General features: G+C 37.5%; 1 protein-coding gene and 1 pseudogene across 1 annotated transcript; both read left to right on the top strand.

Annotated features, from left to right (window-relative positions):
- Positions 1–437: 437 nt before the first annotated feature.
- LOC142440362 (olfactory receptor 14C36-like) lies at positions 438–1,418 on the top strand. The gene has a single exon (XM_075542821.1). It carries the CDS (start codon positions 438–440, stop codon positions 1,416–1,418), a length of 981 nt encoding a protein of 326 aa, XP_075398936.1.
- A 9,489-nt stretch (positions 1,419–10,907) lies between these two features.
- Positions 10,908–11,887, top strand: LOC142440361 (olfactory receptor 14C36-like; annotated as a pseudogene).
- The last annotated feature ends 10,185 nt before the right edge of the window (positions 11,888–22,072 follow it).

Here is a 22,072-nt window from a genome sequence, read left to right as displayed (position 1 = left end):
GAGATACTCTGATAAAACTGTGTGTACTCTCTCTATATGTGTTGTATTTTGGCCACCAATTAATTATATACTAAATGTGTTCTAATAATAATGCACATAAAATGAAATGACCTATATTAATGCAATAAATTTGCTGGGTAAACTTTAGATTTTTGACTCCCAATTATACATACACATCATTGATAGAAAGGAAAACCAACCTGAGCACAAGTATTTTGCTGAAACTCAGAAATAATTTGCACCAGGAGAAATACGATAAGGCAAAGAGCTAATTTTATGGTATGCTATGGTTAGAAATGTTAGGTATAGTATATTTAACGCATAAATGGGAATAATGCATAAATGGGAATAGATGCACATAGTTACAATCTCTTTTCTTTGTTTTTTTAGGAAATTTTAAAATGTGTCTTCCAAAATTTTAAAGAAATTATACAAAAATGCCTAACTCTACCACAGTGTCTCAATTTCTACTTACAGGATTTTCTGAAGTGTGGGAGGTAAGAGTCTTGTACACAATGTTATTTTCACTAATGTACTTGGCGACTCTCACAGGAAATCTTCTCATTGTCACTGTGATCATTGTTGACCAAAGGCTTCATACTCCCATGTATTTCTTTATCCTGAATCTGTCTGTCTTGGACATGTGTTACATTTCTGTGACTGTACCCAAGGCGTGTGTCATCTTCATGCTAAACAACAGGGTGATTTCCGTGGTTGGATGTGCAGCTCAGGTTTTCCTTGTATTGTTATGTGCTTCTGCCGAGTTCTTGCTGCTCACCATCATGGCCCGTGACCGCTATGTGGCCATCTGCCAGCCCCTCCACTACCATGTGATCATGACCCCTCGTGTCTGTGTCCAAATGACTCTGGGCTCTGTGCTCAGTGGTCTGGTCTATTCAAGTCTGCACACTGGGAACACATTCCGTTTGTCCTTCTGTCATTCTAATGTGGTTCATCAGTTTTTCTGTGATATCCCCTCCCTACTGAAACTCTCCTGCTCTGACATCTTAGCCAATGAAATTGTGATTTTTGTCTCTACAATGATAGTAGGTGGTGGCTGCTTTTCCTTCATCACCATGTCTTATGTTCACATATTTTCTACTGTGCTCAAGTTTCCAACTAGAGGAGAACGAAGAAAGGCCTTTTCCACCTGTATCCCACACATCCTCATTTTCATAGTTTTCCTTGGCTCTGCGGCTGCTGTGTATCTGAAGCCAACCTCCAACTCCCCTCAGGTACAGGACATGGTCATTTCTGTGTTCTATTCTATAGTTCCTCCTTTCTTGAATCCTGTCATCTACACTCTTAGAAACAAGCAGATAAAGGAGGCTATAAGGCGAGTTATGAGCAGAACACTCACTTCTTTCAGGAAAACTCTCATTATATCAGCACATTCCTATTTGGATTTCAGGAGTTGACCATGGTTAAAAGATAATGTTCTCTTTGCTCCCAAACTTTGGCTTTGATTATAATTAACAATCCTTGCATTTATGTGCTTTTGAAAATAATAGCACAGACTTAATTGCAGCATCAGAAATCCTACACCATGGTCATAATTGTTACTATAACTGAGTCTACTGTTGCAGTCACTGTGCCAATCATCTTTTTGGAGCTGTTCTCCTTGTAACTTTCTCTTGAAAGTCTGCCTTTTATTCAATTTCCTTTGCCTACTCCATAATACAAATGCACTAATTCTTTTTTCGTCTTCCTTAAGCCTTATACAGGCTTCATGTGCATACTGCAAAGTAATACACATAATATGTAAATAATTCCATTTAACTACTGCCATGTTTAGAAAATTTTTGGTTTAATATTACATCTGAGGAATTAAATAAACTTCCTCTACCAAGAAAACAATATTAAATTCACTTCACTCCTTGTGTGCAAATGTGTGTGTGCTTATTTATTCCTCTTTCTATTAATGACTACCATTCATATTCTTGAAATGTTAGAATGAAAAATAACAAAAATATACATTATATAACATATATCATATACCATATACTTTATTGCATAAAACATATAACATACAACATATATATATAGTTTGCTCGTTTAAAAGGACACATTATTCTTACAGTACTCTATCAAAATTATTAATGATGTTATCTGGTGAATGGAAAAATTTTTTACCACACTTGACCAAGTACTTTTAAATCATATCTATATTATGTCTTGGTTTTATATTTGACACAATTGATTTTCTTTTTCCAATTTGAAAGTAACTTAATTGGAGCCAACAATGAGACTAGTGGGAAGTGTGGGGAATATGTAGAAGAACAGGAATATGTTAGCTGACATGACCAATGACACAACTTCTGACCCGGGGAGAGAGATGGGAAAAAAAGCACCAGGAACAAAGCTGGTGTGCAGGGCCAGAAGAGGGGATAGGGGGCCACTGCACTCTATTGCTTTGCCCTCAGGAGAAACTTTAGACTCTGCACTCTCCTAGCTAGCCTGACTCCTGAACAGTCTGCTTCTAGCCCTAGGGTGGCACGTATCTACTCTCCTGTAGGACACTCAAACAGAGGAGATGCTCAGGACCTCACTGGAAACCATGACTCCTATGAATGTAATGCACAATCTTTGCATTTCCTACTCCTGCCCATTCTCAAATCTTGTTAGGGTTGGAATCTTTGATTCTTGTCATGCTCTTCCATTTTCTTGGGTTAAAAGAAAGGAGGGGGGGAGAGAGAAAGAGAGAGAGCAACTACCCAAAGAGGACACTGGAAAATAGAAAGGAATAAAGTAGAAATGGAACAGACCTACTTATTGAACAAAGGGCTCCCAAATCCCTAGTAGGCCACCCCTAGAAAGCAGAGGGGGGAAGGGAGTGGCATTGTATATCCTCTATCACACCTGCCCACTGTCCTTGAGAGGGGAATACAACTCAAGGGACAAATATGTTGGTGCATGCCGATGGGAAGATGAAAGCAACAGGAGAACAAATCATTAAACGCTAGTTCATCTGCCCACCAATTACATATGGAGAGGGAAGAGGCCAAAAGGAGTGAGAACCCCTCAAGGTGAAACACAAGTGAGAGGGCTTGTTTTACAGACTTTAACACCTACCACACAGCCACAGTGGTCAAAACGTGGTCCTGGATCAATGTCAGAGCCTCAGACCAACGGAAAAAGAACAGAAAGTCCAGAAATAAAATCTTCAGCATATAGACAACGGATCTTCCACATGGGCCCAAAAACAATCTTGTGGGAGGTGGATGGTCGGTTGAACAAGTGATGCTGCAAACACAGGATAGCCACATAGAGACAAATGACATGCGAGCCTGACCGCACCCCGTGCATGACATCAAACGCAAGGTGGCTCACGAACCTGGAATTAAACCCCACAATATCAGGACCATTAGGGAAAACATCAGGACAATCTTAAGAACCTTGTAGCATGGAAAAAAATAAATGAGCTGCAATAGGGAAGGGCATACAGACCCAATTGAACCTGAAATTGATAAGTGGCACATATTACGGATAAAAACACCTGTGTGCATCTAAAGACTTCACCAAGAGAGCAAACAGAGAGCACACGACGGGGAGAGGATTTTGAGCAATGACACAACACACAAAGGGATTAGTACTAAAATCTAGAATACCTTCTTAGCCTGCAAAAGTTGAACATGATTATCCCCCTGAGGAAGTGTACAACAGACTTTAACAGAAATTATACTTGGGAGGAGACCCCAATGGCTAATAAGCATTCAGGAAAATGCTGCCGATTATTAACCATCAGAGAAATGCAAATTTAAACAACCATAAGATATCACCAGCCTTGAGATTAGCCCAAATCAGTAAAATAGAGAGCAACAATTGTTGGAGGGGATGTGGTGAGATACTAAATCTTCTCCACTGCTGGTAGTGCTATAGATATTCACAGATCTGTGGAAAGTAGTTTGGTGATACTTAAAGCAAATGGAAATTGAGGCTCATTACAACCCAGCAATGCCTCTGCTGGGCATCTATCCAGATGAGATAAGAACAGATGGTGCAATGCACAATCACAAAGAACTGGAAGCCTTGTACATTCCCATCGATAGAGGAGTGCATTAGAAAACTCTGGCACATACATACAATGGAGAACTAGGCATCAATGAAAAGCACTGATGATCCATGGAGCACCTGATCTCCTGGGAAGAGGTGGATGAAAATAGGCTAAGTGAAGCTAGCCAAACACAAAAGGACAAGTACAACATGAGTCCACTGAGGTAAGTATAAATGGCCGGCACAGTAGGTATGGAAGAAAGGCCACCCATCTCACACTATATGGGTTGAGGAACAGGCAATAGGTCGAGGGACTGATCAAACCGAAGAATGCACATGTAATCCCAACACAAAGAAGGGGAAAGGGGTGGGGAGTGAAGGGGGTGGGGAAGAGGGAGATAAAGGCACTGGAGGAGCAGAGCACTAATCCACCCAGGGGGAGGTTATTGTTAATATTTCCACAGAAGTAGAAGTGCGAGTGCAGACCCCACTATGGCATGCCAAACCTTGATGGCAACATAACCACATGGGGCCACCCATGAACAGAGATGTCTGCAGGGCCCCAATCAAAGCCGAACTGAACCTCTCCCTAGAAGTATGTGCTACAGAGGACAAAACTAACCTAAACGTTCTGGAGAGGAGATGGCCTGCCACGCCCCCATAGAAGCAAACCAAGAAGGAGAAAGAGACAGTGAGGGACGAGGCCCCACACTGGCACACCAAGCCCTGAGGACAGAGTCCCTGCACAAGCTGTTAAGGCACAAAGAGCACTGTAGAGCTGACAGCAGCTGGACACAGTATGTCCCCTCGCTGGAGCATACAGCAATAGAGGACAGTACTGGGGACACAGGACAGGAGGGAGTCTGGTCTGACCAGTTCCTCCCCAGACCCTAGGACCCCAAACCTCCTCCTTCCAGTGGGGCAAACCAAGAAGGAACATAACAAATCAACAATGGGAACAAAACAAAGACACAAAGTCGCTGAAGATTCCCAAAAATTGACTTCAGGCTAGAAGGAGCAGTCCTCAGACGACCCACTGCCAGTGAGGGAGAGTCCTAGAGCTCAGACACAAAGGTCTTGAAGTATTTATGCCATATATATATTGATATTTTTATTTTCTCGTTTCCATCACTCTTTTTTGATCTTTGTTTTGTCTCTGTTATTGTTGTTTTGTCTCCTTATATAAAATGGGCATGGGAAGCAAGGCTGAGGAGAAAGCAATGGGACCAACTGTTCCGGAGGGACTTGTGGGGAAGAGAAGGCAAGAGAAGCGAGAGGTAACAAACAACGCCGTAGACTTGGGGATTATTAGGCAATTAAAATCAACAACTAGGAGACTGTTGAATCCTGGTAGAGTTGGAGCAACAGCAATCTAGCTGAGAGGAATTATTGAGACAGAAGAAGGGTGAGCATGATGGTGGGCAGGAGGAAGATGAAAGGTAACAGGAAGTGTCTAGGAAGCAAAGCTCTGTAGAGAACTATAAACATAGGTATACACATATGCAAATAGACTAATTCAAAAAATGGATGTGTTGGCCTATACATGTATATTTCACTCTTAAAAACTGTATAGTTTTATGACTTTTAACAAATTACTGGGTGATTTAACCACATTCACCATTTACAGTGCATTGTATTAACATCCCCAACCACCACCAATGATCTCTTTTACTGCACATTAGCTGCCAGTCTCTTCCTTGACTCTAATCTCTAGTCATCTTTAACATACTAGTTACACAATATGTCATCTTTTGAGATCAGATTCTTGTACTTAAGAAAATATGTTTGAGAAGAAAATCATGCATGCTGATTTGTTTGATCGTGTGTTTGTTACTGCTTCATTGTTTACTCATTTGTCTATTGTTTGTTTGCTTGAGGTGAAATCATTACAAAGTTTCCAAGTCTACTTCAGTCTCACATTCTCTCCTTTTTTTAAGCCAATGACAGCATATTTGGGTTTGAGGGATAAGGAGGATCTGAAGGGATAATGAATATTTTGTGTATTTTTTAAGAAAGAGACTATATATATTTACACAGCCAACCTCAAAACATGAAATCTACAACAATATTGTATCAAACCCTCAAAATATGGATGTTTATTCGGCTGTTTGAATTTTGGCATATTACTTCTTATGAATGAATTTTCAAAGTTGATTCTCTAAATACAGAGCGGTCACAATACAGTAAAAACAATACAGCTTCATTGACAATTGAAAGATGTATATGTTAAAATATAAATGAATGTCAGCAACAAATTATAACAGACTAAAAGAATAAGACAATTAGATTTCAAGCACTTTAGATGGAAATATTTTGGCATGATTAAAAACCCACTCAATATAAACCTTGACAAAATACATTAACATACAATTTGGGCTTTTGCCGAAATAGAGAACAGAGATTAAAATACATTGAGTGATTTAAATTTTAGAAAAGTTGTAGAATTATTTAAAAATTGAGGAAATAGTAGTGAGGGTCTCCCTTTCACCCCTTTCCCCATGAACACCTTCCTCTATTATGAACAACTTGCAATTGGGGTGGTGTATTTGTTATAATTGCTGAACCATTACTGATAAATATTTATTAACTAATGTCACTCTGAAAACATGGATTAATACTTGTTAAACCTACGGGCTTGGGAAATGCTTAAGGCCATGCACCCACCATTAGAGGAACCACATTACAGAAGAGAATAGTTTCCTTGCACTAACCATTTCCGACACTGCCTATTCCCACCTCCTCATCTCTTCTGAAACCCTGGGAAATCATTGATCTTTCATTCTTCCTTCTGTTTTATTAACCAGATTGTCCTGCAGTCAGGGTCATACAACATGCAGCCTTTCAAGCTGGTGTCTTTCACTTAGTAATAGGCAATTCAGGCTATTGTGATTTTGTTTGTGGACTCACACTCCACCTTCATCTTCACTAAATAACATTGCATTACATACATATACCTCATGTTGCTCATCCATTGATCTAACTGGGAGCACAGCAGAATAATGCTAGGAAGGAAAAATAGGCTTGATGGCAATGACAAATTGAATAAAACTTAAATATCTGTTAAAATTTTTTATGTCGTTATGTGTCCTTAAATCAATTGGACAAATACCTGCCTTTTGGATTGCTTGGTTGTGGCATAAAAATATAGTTAGCTTTATAATTTCAAGCTTTTTACAGAAGTAAATAGAAGTAAATAATTAATTATTCATTTTCTCCAAAAATGAATGGCGACATCTATTGCTCTGTATCCTTAACATCTTGGTGCTGTGAGGATATACATTTTACTGATTATGTTAGTTATGTAGCTTATCTCAATGCTGTCTTCATTTGCAATTTCCTACAGAAAAATAGAGAATGTTTGTATCTATTTATATGCCCTCTGTGCATCTCCTTAGATGTCTAGTCAGCTATTTTGTTCACTTTTAAATTGATTTACTTGTTGTATTTTGAATTTAATTGCTTAATATTTTAAGTGCAAGTATTTGAACCATAGTTATATGTTGCAATGAATTTCTCCCAGTATGAATGACAATTCATTATGTAATAAGACCACAACCCTCACAACTGGAACAGTAGAGAACATGATCACGATAAATGGCGTAAATATTGAAGTTGGAAGGAATTTTTTCTAGCTTCGATCCACACTCCTTGTTCATGGAAGCAGCGATCTGATCAAACGTTGTTTTCCATTGCCTAAAGCCGCTGCAGCAGACATCTGTTGAGTATTGAAAACAAGGATGGTCTTTTGGGAACTGGGTGCACCAGCTCCGAATCATGGGATTCTCCAGTAGCTCCTTCACGTGTGAATAAAAAGATTGGAAAAGAACTGATGCATCAAAATTGTGGTGATAGGGAACAATGCTGAAAGTGCCTGGACTGCTAAAGCGACACACAGACCTGTACTGGAAGAAGTGACACCAGAGAGCTCTTTACAGACAAGGATGACAAGACTTCATTCATATACTATGGATATACTGTCAGGAGTCCAATGCCTGGGAAAGGTGTGGTGTTAGGTCAAGTAGAGGGACAAGAGGTAGTTTCTCCAGGAGGTGCACGGACCCCTTGGCTGCAACCAGGGACCGCAGCATGAGAGCAATGGGGAGGGAGGTTGAGGAGCAGGCAGTGCATTTTTCTGTTGTTCCTAAAGTCCCTCTGGCCCATAACCGACTGGAGGGCACCTCACAAGCACAACAATGTAATCAACTCAGCAATAGGAACCTTGGCTTTTCCCTTCTGTGATCATGTATTAGAATCCAAAAATTCACTCAAGGTATAAAGGAGATATTAGAATAACTGAGATTTTTGTGTATGTTCAAGTTATCATCTCAATCATCATTTTTAAAAAATGGTTAAATATATTCATACATAATACAAATATCTTCATATATATAACAGTTGAGTTCATATTTAGGGCCCTGTTCACTGTCCATGTAGAGCCAATTATCTTCTCAAAATTACTTCTTGGGAAGTGGCTATTTATGAATATCAAAGGGACATACTCCCAGGAGTTTTTCTAGTGCCATCAGCATCCACGTGTTTTTAGATATATCTGAAAACAGAGAAACTTGTTATAAAACAGAACGATTCCTGTAAGCATCTCACTAATGGTACGGAACATGCCCACTCAATTTGTCATCACTTCAAACATTGCATTCTTACAAGAAATTCTGGAATGCCTACCCAGTATATAAAACAACATCTTGTGAGTGTTTGTTGTTTTTAATTTAATTATTTTTCTTCCTCTGTTTGCTACTACTTGAATAATGGATTTCATTTACTGTTTGTTCAGTTCAATAGTTCATACAGAAATACTTTAAGCGAGATTAAAATAGAAAATCTAGATAGGGAATATACTCACATGCATGAACTAATTTTTTCTTAAATCTATTTTAAAATAATGCCAGTCATCATAGTAGAATTAATAGTTCTTCCAAAAAACTCAGAGGGAGTGGGAAACAACATGGTACCTTGCTGATGCTACAAAATTTAATAAGTGGAGAAATGGACTCTGTACAGCCTATATCTTCAGTGCTTAGTTTTAATAGTTTAAATTTATATTAAAATACTTGCTCAAATATATTTCCTTCAATAAAAATAGATATATTTGATATTGTTAATATTTAACCAATAATTTAAAATAGTTTTCAATTGCTAAATTTGGAATTTTCTTTCAACATAGTGACTCAGTGCTTACCTGACAGACTTATAAATTTTATACACACAATTTCTTTTACTTAGGCTATAATTCTAGTACTTTCTGACATCTTATTATTGGATATATGAGCATTTGGTCATACTTGCATTTACAGATATCCCATCAAGACGGCTTCCAGATCATTATCTGGATAAACTTAATCTCACAATATTTTGGAAATTTGAGGAAAGTAAAAATAGATTAATGAATATTTAGGTAAAGAAAAATATCCATGAACAAAATATATCTTACAATGTGGGGTCTGAAAAGAGTATCACATTAGTAGTTCTATTAAAGTCAAAGGACAGTTTGATTTCACATTTTGAGGGATGAGAGAATCATGTAATTCTCTAATCTAATAAGAAAAATTCTCTCATGTGTAATGTCCCCAATCTACCTGCAAATGTATAGCTAAAGAAATATTTTAAGCTTTTCAAACTCTACTCACACCATTTCAGGATATTTTCTATTGTCATGTTCCCTTTCAAAACAAAAAATCACACTTTAATAGAGCACAGTGTTGTGATTTATATTTGCTTTTAGTTTATTTATTAGAATGCAGTCAGTACTACTGATTTGCTTCACTGTAGCAGCACCAATGGGCAAAAAGTAGGATGTGAGGATGGTGCCGAACCAGGTAATATTCCGTTCTGTTGTGCTTAGGGTCCCTATGGCTCAAGCCATTCCAATGGCACTTGGCAACAACAAAGGATGTAGGTGCATTTTCACTGAATCCAAAAGGTTAAAAGTTCAAAGCCACCAGATGGTCATGGGACAAAAGTGGGACCTTCTATTCCCACAAAAAGCTAGTCTCAGAAACCCGCAGGTGCAGTTCCACAATGTTCTCTTGAGGCGTGCAGAGTGGACACTGACACGATGGCAGTAATTAATAGACTCAAGTATTTGGTCTTTTCATCATACAGTTATTTCATTTTAACTTTTGTATATAATTTTATAAGTTGCACAATTACAATGAGCATTATATTGTAGAATATGTGAATAATGTAAACTACATATGACAGCTTAATTATATGAAAGCTGGTGGAATGATGAATCACTTGGTTACCTATGGTATCTAGGTTAAATATGGAAACAATTACCCTGAAAAATATAATAAAATATTATATGAAAATGCATATAGACAAAATGAGATGTCTAAATGAAACCATACCTTCTTAGCTATTAATATAAACAAATACATATTGCCAAGAGAAAAATATTATCAGTAAGAATAATTCTGCAGGTGACTTTCCAAATAGAAAAATAAATGTGGGAAATGGAGGTGGAAACAGAGATAAAAAATAATATTTTCTTCCTCAATAGGGAGAAAGTGAAATAAAACAACTCATAAAAAATTGAGATATTCTGATAAAACTGTATTAATAATACACATAAAAGGAAATGCCCAATGCTAATGCAGTAAATTTTCCAGGCAAGTTTAGATTTTTGACACCCAATATTACATATACATCACTGATAGAAGTCAAAACCAACCAGAGCAAAATTTATTTTGCTGCCACTCAGAAATGATTTGCACCAGGAGAAGTACTATAGGAGTGAAGGTGAATATTCAGGGATGTTTACTTAGAAATGCCAGATATAGAAAATATAATGGATAAATGTGGATCAATGTATCTTTCCTCATTTGATTCTTGTTATTTTTTTATTTTATAGGAATTTTTTAACTATGTTCTCAAAATTTTAAAGAAATTATATCAAAATGCCTAACTCTACCACAGTGTCTGAATTTCTACTCTCAGGATTTTCTGATATGTGGGAGGTCAGAGTCTTGCACACAGTTTTATTTTTACTAATGTACTTGGCTACACTCACAGGAAATCTTCTCATTGTCACAGTGATCATTGTTGACCAAAGACTTCATACCCCCATGTATTTCTTTCTCCTGAATCTGTCTGTCTGGGACATGTGTTACATTTCTGTGACTGTACCTAAGGCATGTGTCATCTTCCTGCTAAACAACAGGGTGATTTCCGTGGTTGGATGTGCAGCTCAGATTTTCTTTGTGCTGTTATGTGTTTATACAGAATTTCTGCTGCTCACCATCATGGCCCGTGACCGCTATGTGGCCATCTGCCAGCCCCTCCAATACCATGTGATCATGACCCTCGTGTCTGTGTCCAAATGACGCTGGGCTCTGTGCTCAGTGGTCTGGTCTATGCAGGTGTGCACACTGGGAACACATTCCGTTTGTCCTTCTGTCGTTCTAATGTGGTTCATCAGTTTTTCTGTGATATCCCCTCTCTGCTGAAACTCTCCTGCTCTGACACCTTAACCAATGAAATTATAATTTTTGCCTCTTCAATGATAGTAGGTGGTGGCTGCTTTTCCTTCATCACCAAGTCTTATATTCACATATTTTCTACTGTACTCAAGTTTCCAACCAGAGCAGAACGAAGAAAGGCCTTTTCCCCTTGTATCCCGCACATCCTCATTGTCATAATTTTCCTCGGCTCTGGTGCTGCTGTGTATCTGAAGCCAACCTCCAACTCCACTCTGATCCAGGACATGATCATTTCCGTATTCTATTCCATAGTCCCTCCCTTCTTGAATCCTGTCATCTATACTCTTAGAAACAAGCAGATAAAAGAGGCTCTAAGGCAAGTTATCAGAAGAACATTCACTTCTTTCAGGAAAACTCTCATAATTTCAACACATTCCTACTTAAATTGCAGGAGCTGACAATGGTTAAAAGATAATGTTTTCCTCACTCTCAAACTTTGGCTTTGATTATAATTAACAATCCTTGTATTTACGTGCTTGCGATGAAATAGTAGCACAGACTTGATTTGTTTTTCCTGTAAATAATACTCACGTCCTGACTCCTATGACTTCACTGCTATAAACTTGAATCTTATTTTAAATGTTAATTTACATATATTTTCTGTTAAATATAATATTCATGTGAGTCTGGTTTGCTGCGTGTTTACCTGCTAGATGAATAAGCCAAAAGTACTTGCTCTAACTTTCAATAACTCCATAAAAGGAAAACACTTGGTAATAAGATCCTGTAAACATCACAGGCAAGGACTGCCCCTCTAGGGTCAGTGAGGCAGAATTTACTTAATGGCCAGAATACCCACAGAATTCAATGATAGATAAACCTTGTTAGCTTTGTCTAACGTCATTATACCATACGACCTATGATGTAGCAGTTGTTATAGTTGCAGGTGCCATGGAGTCAATTTTGACTCAGACTCCATGACCTTAACCCATCCCCCACGCCCCAGTGGGGCAAACCAAGAAGGGAGCATAGCAGATCAGCAACAGGAGCAAGGAAAAGTCCAATCAGGCTAGGAGGGACAGTGTTCAGAACCTCTAAGACAATGGTGTTTGAAAATATATGTACCATGTAGCATTTGCAAAAAATGCAGTCTTTTCTATATATAAAATTATTTAAATATAATGAAAATAAAATTACTAATATTTCTTAATTTAGGTCTGTATTATATATCTATTAATATGTAAGCAATATTGCATAATATAATGACATTAATATAAATTTAAATAGAAGCTTCAGAACCCAAAGATCATGAAGATGACACAGAACAGGCAATATTTGTTTCGTGTACTTAAAAGACTGCCGTGAATCACAGCCGACATGATGGATGCTACAGTGACAACAGCAGCCGAATCAAAAATAATATTATAGATATAAATGGGAACACATTTGCACAATATTTATTTGGATAGCAATTTTCTAATTCAAGTAGCCACATTGCCATTACATTTAAGTTCTAATTTAGAACTTCAGGTAAGATGGCACAACCATTGTCTGCAAACAATAACATACCATCACAGTGCATGTGAAAAACAGCTTTTGACAATAACAGGAACTTTTAGTGAAATACTATCATAATGAAACTGTTTAGATTATGACTCCTAACAACTTCTGAAACAAGGACATAAGAAGTACACATGGGCTAATTTGGAAACATAGTACTATGGCTGAAAAATATAATCGACACAATCCATGTCATTGAATTTTACATGTGATGAAGGATGAATGGGAAGTGTTTGCTACAGATATATTTAGAGAAATAAAAAAGTAAAGATACACAAAGAAGTGTGAGCAGTATAGTTTACCAATTTCACCTAATTGAAATTTATTGAAAATCATCGCATAAGCGCAAGATTATGCGTTCTTTTCTAATTCACATTGTATATTCACTCAAGCGACTATATTCTGGGCAATAAGTTAAAACAAGAAAAACATTAAAACGATTGTAGCCATATAGAATATGATCTTTGATCTCAGAAGGAACGTAGACAGGCGAATATAAAAATCTCTGTATCTTCATCTCTTTGTTTCGTCGCAGTTTAAAAACTGTTGTGTTTCCCAAGGAGATAAAGCAGAGCTCCAGTAAGCATTGCAGACTGGAATGCTGCGGAGAAGAGTATCCTCCTTTTGTAAATCATAATGAAAAGACGTGCAGCTGTCAGAGAGCGATCGGTGCATCCATGACACCGTGAAACCCAACGGCATCAAAGAGCACACCGCAGCTCTTTGGCTTTCAGGAAAACTGGTGTACCAGATGTCAAGGCAGACAAAAGTCATTCTTGGAGTCAAAGTTCAAAGTCATGTTTATACCTGTGTTGTCTAAAGAAAGACATGAAGGTGAAAAATTATGTCTTAGGATATATTATTTTAAAAATTATTTTTTAAAGTTAGAATGATTTTATCATTGCAATGAATGGACAAATTATCAATATAAATTACATTCTTCATCTCTGTAAACAACCTTATTTTCTGCTTATTAACCAAATAATTTCAGGACTCGAGTGTGCTGCTACATTCTTGTTAGTATATCATGTTCACTTGTGATTTTATTTAATATTATTGTGTCTTTGTAATTTTAATTAGCATACTGTTTCAAATATAGCATACAGAAAGGTCTGACAGTGTTGATGGTTGTTAAGCGGTGCATTAAGTTGTTTCCAACTCCTAGCGACCCTATAGACAACAAGAAAAACCAGCCTGAGTCCCAAGCCAGCCTTCCAATGGTTTTCCTGTATGAGCTCATTGTTGCAGCCACTGTGTCAATCCATTTGGGCACGTTATCAGAGGTCCCTGTAGACAGACATCATTCTTGGTAAAGTAGAGGGATAGTGAAAAAGAGGAATGTCCTCAACAAGATGGCCTGAAGCAGTGGCTGCAACAACAGGCTCAAGCAGAAGAACAATTGTGGGATGACAAGGGACTAGGCAGAGTTTCCTTCTGTTGCGCATAGGGTCGCTATGCATCAGAACTGACACAATGGCACCTAACAACAACAACACAGGAATGTAAGCAATTGACTCCTTGACAGTGCATTTAGTTTATTTGATTGAATATTTATTGCATTATTTTTTTTAATCCCTAAGAACAACACAAAAAGGAACTTACTGCATGTCTCTAAATATCCATATAGTTCGGGCTTGTATGTTACTGGAATTTTCCCCAGGGTTTTCAAATGTCAGTGCTAGCAAAATCACCCATGCTGGGCAGATTTCAGTGGAGCATCTGTATGAAAACCATCTATGAAGAAAGGCACAGTGATCAACTTATGAAAATTAGTTAATAAAAAGATTATATATCACATTTGAATATTGTTTGACATTTGTATTTTGGACAAGTTATTAAAAGGGATCACTCACTCATTGGAGGAGGACTGCATATTGGTGATGTAGAGGCTCATTGAGGAGATTGGAGCCGCTGTGAGATGGATTGGTACACAACCCAAAATGATGGACTTGAACATGTCAGCAAATGTGAGGATGATATAGTAGCAGGCAACATTTGGGTCTAACCTGGGTCCTTTACTGCCTATATTTCACTCAAAGACTGTGGAATGAAAATATCTTTACCAAAATTAATGTCATCGTGCACAGTACTCCAGCTGTTCTAACACAGGATGTCAAAATTGTAATCCAATCAATAAATTCATTGTGTGGCTCAGGGTTTTTTTGTAATGCAATATACCTGATCAACATTTGTTCAATTTGGTAAATGTAGTCTTATCAAGAGTTACTTCATGACCCACATCTTAAATGCTCATATAAATATATTTACTGGTAGACTAAGTGTTTGAATATTGTGGCTCTTCATATCATCTGTCATTAATCTCAGGTTTTCTTGCATTTATTTAATGATCTTGTTCGATAGTCTGTCCAGTTTGTTGGAGTCTGCCTGAATGTCCTCAAGGTCCCTGGTAAAATTGTATGAAATGTAAGAAGAGCTGTAAGAGGCCCAATAAAATGATCTATGTTATAAATCCATATATATATCTGTGTTATATCTGTATATATATACTGCATTATGTTCCACAATCTTACATTCTTATGTAAACTTTGTCCAAACTGAATTAGCTCCTTAAACTGAAAACCTAGTTTTTTATCTCAGTTCCAAAACCTTAAGAATATTTCCTATCATTGTTTCATCTGAGTGTCTGTATGTAATATTTTCTCTTAATGCTATGAATTAATTAATTAAGGTTTGACTCATCAGCACATATAGGATAAATTAATAATGTATAACAAATATCCTAGTAAATTATGACCCACATAACATGTAATAAAATACTAATTATTTTGTAGTGAAAAAAGAAACTTTCATATAGTAGAAAAGTTAATATTGAATATTATCTTTACCCGTACAACTTTATGCATTAAATACCATGACACAAAAACCTGTGTTTACCCGCCATAGAAGGAAAGTTCAACTATTTTTAAAAAACTTATCATTTCTGCCTAATAAATATTCTGTGAAATCCTGAACCTGTAAGACATACACCAAAACAGAAAACCACTAATATCGAAACTTGAATACAAGGCAGTACAAGTACAAAAGATGGAAATAGTTCCATGAAGAGCCAGGATTGAATAATTCTGCATTGATTCACATCATTAAAGTTTGCCACTATTGTAATCCTTCATCATATTTACTCAATCAGTATGCTGAACAAATAATTTGAGAAACTGTACCCTGTGTATGAGAAAAAGGCATCAAAATTGGAGGAAGATTGATTAACAACCTGTGATATGAAAAAATACTAACTTGTAAAGATAGAGGAGCATTTAAGCATTTAATAACAAAAGCACAAATTTCAGACTTCCTGTACAAAGTTTTAAATGAGCATAAGGAAATGTTCTGGAATTCCCATTCTTCCAAAAGCTAGTCATATTTTTGTTAATTATCCACATATTCAAATGCCTTTACATAGGCAAGAAATTACAACTAAGCATCTGATATTCTCTTCTTTCACCCAAAATTCATCTGATATCAGCAGTAATAACCCTTGAGGAGACTTTTCCCCAGCTTTGTCTCCCCAAAGATATACCAAACAATAGAGGCTATTTTCCAGCACTTGGTGGGAGGTCAGATGCTTAGAGATATCCTCCCTAAAAACATTCAGTTTCCAGACCACTGTCTGGTCCCACCTCAAGAGAGACCCACTCCCTATTGTTAAGGACAATGGACTTCTTCTCACTGAAGGTTCTCAGCCATCAGTCTGGCCCTGTAGGTGGGATTCACACCTTATGGTTAGTGGTTTCAATAGAGAGCCTCAGTGATATCCAAATTCAGCTGCCTCCTCCTCTTCCTATTGTGTGTACACCCCTAGATCACCCCCCTCTCATCACTGTAGTACCAATAGCACAACCACTTCCCATGGTGTATGTCTTTACCTGTAATTAGGGGGCTTGCACACCCCACCAAATATATATAAGCTTTGGTTAGCAATAAAGAAGCTCTCTCTTCCGTCCTCTACCCTCTCTCGCTCATTCCCGCAATTCCCACCTTCCACATCTCCATGTGGACCATCCAGCAGGGCTGGAAAAACTAGGCTTTTGTTCTATGCTTGGCTCTCCTAGGCATGCGTCAATGGACATCCCATCCCTGCCTATCTGCCTAACAGATCCACACAGTAAAATGCATATACATCGTCAATAAAAAAGAAGAATACATCTTTGTGATATTCTCTGAGTTTATCCAAGACATATCTGACATCAGCAATGATAATTTCATCCTTGTCTCCTTCTAAATATAGCTTAAATTTTTTGCAGTTTATTGTTACTATAGTGCTGCAACAATTTTCAAATTACCTAAAAATATTTTGTGTCTTTGATGCTACTGATAGTGTTCAATTATTTTCACATTCTGTTGAATTGCCTTTATTTGGATTCAGCACAGTTATGGATTTATTCCAGTTGTTTTGCCAGATATCTATATCCCAAATTTCTTGGCACACATAACAGAGTACTTCCAGGATTTACACTCTTTTTAACAGAATATAAAAACTAAATTGCACCAGTTGAAATAAGAATGATTTGAAATCGGAACATGCATTTTACCACTTCGCAAAATATTATACATTGGAATTAAAATTCATCACAACATGATCATTTATATAATGTATTATGAAAATGTTAGTAATTCTAGAAAAGATTCCACATGCATGAAAACAATCAACAGAGAATTGTTAGACAAAATCAACACATTTTATCATCAGTGTTCTATGCATGGTCTCCTTCTTTGCCTGAGAGGAATCACCTCCTAGGACTTTACAGTATCCACTTTACATGGGAGATGGCACCAGAAAAGTTGTTACTGAAACTTTATTTCTTTCTATCGCCTCATACTACATATAAGCACAGAATAGATGTATCGGCATGGTCTCCTTCTTCTGAGTTAATAAATCAGATGATCTTTTATAAGGAGCAAATGCAAGACTAGGGAAAAAACGCATGAGAATGGTGATATCATATTTTAAAACCTGTTTCACATAGTATTTCTATGCACAACTTTTTGAGGCTATGACATTGAATGGGAATGTACACATTATTATATGAAGGTTTGATATTTGTGGCTAACGTATATATATATGAATGTTATGGAGCATCGATGGGTAAATTTGAGAAAAATTCTTAGACATGACTTGGAAGGAGTCCTAGGGTCTTGCGAATCAAGCCCAAAGTCTTGAGGGCTACTAAAATCAATTGGCACAACCTGGTTCAAAACTAAGTGTCCTAGTGCCTACTTTTATAAATAGTGATCAGGGATTTGAAAGTTCATGTTACTCATATAATGTGCAACTACTGTTGTCTCACTGTCCAAAAGGAGAAGGGTTGAACACTGAAAGACACAGGAAACAATTAGTTCAATGGACTAATGGCCTATGAAAACATCCAACTCCACAAATTCAGACAGAAAATTTACATAGTACCTGGTTCTCACAACAAACTTCTCTGAAACACATTAAATTAGAAGGCCTGGGGCAAAGCTATAGGGAAAAATGTGAAATAGAACTTAATATCATAAAAGTAGTCAGGCTTAGTGGTCAGCTAGAGACTGGGAGGACCTCCATGAGGTTCCTACAGTTTGGAACTGCACTGACTTCCATGGTAGACTAATCAACCATTTCAGAACAAAAGGTATCATTATTCAAATTCAAAGTCCGGAAGATTATGAAAGAAGGAAGAATGGAAATAAGACATGCCAAGAGGAACTAGGATAAGCAATGATCCATTGAAGAGATTATAATGATAAATTGAATCAGGATATGTATGAACTGTTGTATGTAAAATTATGATCTGCTCAGGAACATTTATACAGTCCAGGAGGTCAGAAGTCTTATTTCAGGACATTGGCTCTGGAAAGCTTCCTCTCCCTGATGGCTCTAGAGGAAGATTCATGCCTCCTTTTAGCATGTGTGGGCTTCATGTTTCTTGGAGAGTTCCATGTGTCTTGCCATCACATTTGCTCTAGTCTACTGGAATCCCAGAACTAAATCACTTGATCTGGAGGGGTTATGACATTTCCCTCTGCTCACTTCTCTCTTCTTTCTCTCTTATGAAAGAAAAGTTAATGCAGTCTACAGGCCAGGGAAATTTTTGTCATGTCAAATCAGGCTGTAACCGGAAACACCACTTGTCTGTCAGTTTTTTTATACTTTGGTGGGTTATGTTTTGTTGTGATGCTGGACGCTATACCACCAGTATTTCAAATACCAGTGAAAAGGTTTCAGCAAAACTTCCAGATTAAGAACAGAGAATAAGGAAGGACTAGGCTCGCCACTTCATAGGAAAAATCCACTGAAAACCTTATATATAGCATTGAAGCGCTGTCAGATACTGAAAGCTTAAACAAAAGAAGCAGAACATTGTTAGATACACTAACAGTGGATAAGCCCCTGGGTTTTGACTCAAGTTAAAGAAAAACAGCTGCAAAAATCTTCTAATATTTGGAACATGGAATGTGCAATCTATGAAATTAGGAAAATATGGAGGGGCTAAAAAAAATGAGATGCATGAAGATCAATATCTTAGGTATTTGTGAGCTCAACGGACTGTTATTGGCCAATTTGAATCAGAAAATCACATGATCTACAATTTTGGATATAACACAGTGAGGAGGAATGCCATGGCATTCATTGTCAGAAAGCTTGCAAAATCTGTCAAGAATTAGTGTCTGTGAAATACTGATTTTATCTCTTCACCTTTAAGGAAATACAAGAATTCTTCAATGGCCTCAGCACTAGCTTTTGTGGTTGATGCATAGATTTGAATCAATACAATTAATAGTCAAATTCAGGCACCAACCACAAAAACTAGTGATGAAGCCAGTGAGGAATTCTAATAATGACTTCAGTAAGAAAGGGATAAAATATATAATCAAGATGTTTTGTTAGTTATTGGTGACTGGAAGGCAGAAATTAGAAACAGAGAGGCAGTAATAGAAGTTGGAAAAGTTTGGCTTGGTGATAGAAATGAAGCTAAAGATTGCGTTTGCAAAACCGAAGACTTGTTCATAGATGCATTTGAAGTGTGGTGCTGTAAAAGAATATTAAAAATTCCATGGGCTACTAAAGGAAAAACCGATTTGCATTGATAGAAGTAAGGCCAGAGTGCTCTTTACGGGAAATGATGGCAAACTGGGTCAGGAGAAATCTCAGGAGAGATCACGCCTGGGGAAAGCATCATGTGTGGTAAAGGGTAAGGTCAGCGGATGAAAGGGAGGATCTCAAGGAGAAGCAGTGGAGCAGTGGCTGCAATAATGGGCTCTGTCATAGGAACAATTGTGCGGATGGCACAGTACCAGGCAGTGTTTTCTTCTGCTGTGAATAGGGTCACTGTAAATCAGAGCCGACTGCACAGCATCTAACAACAACAATCTGAGTCATCACACCTAATCCCATTCATCAAAGAGATGAACCCAGAATACAGTTATTTCACTCAACTTAATCTTCTTACCCTTCAATTGTCTGTCAATGTAATATATTGTGGTGACTTGTTTGGTGCTATGTTTCTCTAAGCTAGGTCACACAGCTATATAAAATGCCAACAGGTGAACAGGTTACTTAGACATCCCAGGCTGATAAGCGACTCTGAAGAAGGAGAAAGCTGTCCACTATTGAGGATTTAGACTTTCAAACACTCACTAATTATACTGGAGCATTATGTGACACAGTGTTCAAAGAAGAAATAGATTCTGCACTGTAAGAAAAATTTGGAAATATAAATTCTGCTGGAATGGTATTGAATAGCAGAAAGAATTGAATCTATAAACCATTTCAAATTCAGTTTTGAAGTACTATGCTGTATGTAATAGAATATCTATATGTTTAAAAGGAGATCCAGTTAAAATTATTACTCAAATTTATTCACTAAACACTAAAGCTAGTTATGAAAAAATTTAAAATTCTACTAATCTCTTAAATCTGAATTTGCACAAAGTTTCAATCAAGCACTGATGATCATCAGTGATTGGAATTAAAAATTTGGAAACAAAAATGAATGAACAGTAGTTAGAAAATATGGACTTGGTGATATCTGGGATGAGAGTGTTTTATAATACCCCAAACTGCTTCATTTACATTGCGTTTTTAAAATCATTTTATTAAGGGCTCATAAAATCACCACAACCCATACATTCTTCAATTGTGTAAAGCACATTTGTACATTTACTGCCCTTATCATTCTCAATACATTTGCTCTCCACCTAAACCCGTGGCATCAGCTCCTCATCTTTTCCCCACCACCCATGCTCTCCCGTCCCTGATGAACCATTGATAATTTATAAATTATTATTTTGTCATATCTTGCCCTATCCAATGTGTCCCGTCACCTACATTTCTGTTGTCTGTGCCCCAGGGAGGAGTTCACATGTTGGTCCTTTTAATCCATTCCCCCTTTCAAACCCACCCTCCTTCCACCCTCCCAGTATCACCACTCATACCACTGGTCCTGAAGGGATCATCTGCCCTGGATTCCCTATGTTTCCACTTCCTAACTGAACCAGAGTACAGCCTCTGATGTAGCCTTATTTGTAAGGTAGATTTGGCATCATGATAGGGGGGATGAGGAATCATTTTGGAACTAGAGTTGTATGTTTCATCATTGCTACATCCAACACTGACTGGCATGTCTCCTCCCAGAGACCCTCCCGTAAGGGGATGTTCAGTGGCCTAAACATGAGTTTTGGGTCTCCACTCCACACTCCCCGCTCATTAACTATGATAGATTTTTTTTGTTCTGATGATGCCTGATACCTGATCCCTTCGACACCTCATGATCACACAGGTTGGTGTGCTTTTTCCATGTGAACTTTTTTTGCTTGTGAGCTAGATGGCTGATTGTTTACCCCCAAGTTTTTAAGACCCCAGACACTAAATCTTTTGATAGCTGCGCACCATCAGCTTTCTTCTCCACATTTGATTATTCACCCATTTGTCTTCCGTGATTGTATCGGGGAGGTGAGCACACGGTGATATGATTTTTTGTTCTTTTTTGCCTGATAACTGATACCTTTAGCACCTCGTGATAACGCAAGCTGGCGTTCTTCTTCCATGTCGGCTTTGTTGCTTCTCAGCTATATGGCTGCTTATTTAC

This window comes from Tenrec ecaudatus, chromosome 2, assembly GCF_050624435.1.
Source record: "Tenrec ecaudatus isolate mTenEca1 chromosome 2, mTenEca1.hap1, whole genome shotgun sequence".
Lineage (NCBI taxonomy): Eukaryota > Metazoa > Chordata > Mammalia > Afrosoricida > Tenrecidae > Tenrec > Tenrec ecaudatus.
The sequence above is the reverse complement of the archived record's forward strand: the minus strand, read 5'-3'. Positions and strand labels throughout refer to the sequence as shown.

Coding starts and splice junctions, on each gene's coding strand:
- LOC142440362 (XM_075542821.1), top strand. CDS start 438: ATGCCTAACTCTACCACAGTGTCTCAATTTCTACTTACAGGATTTTCT.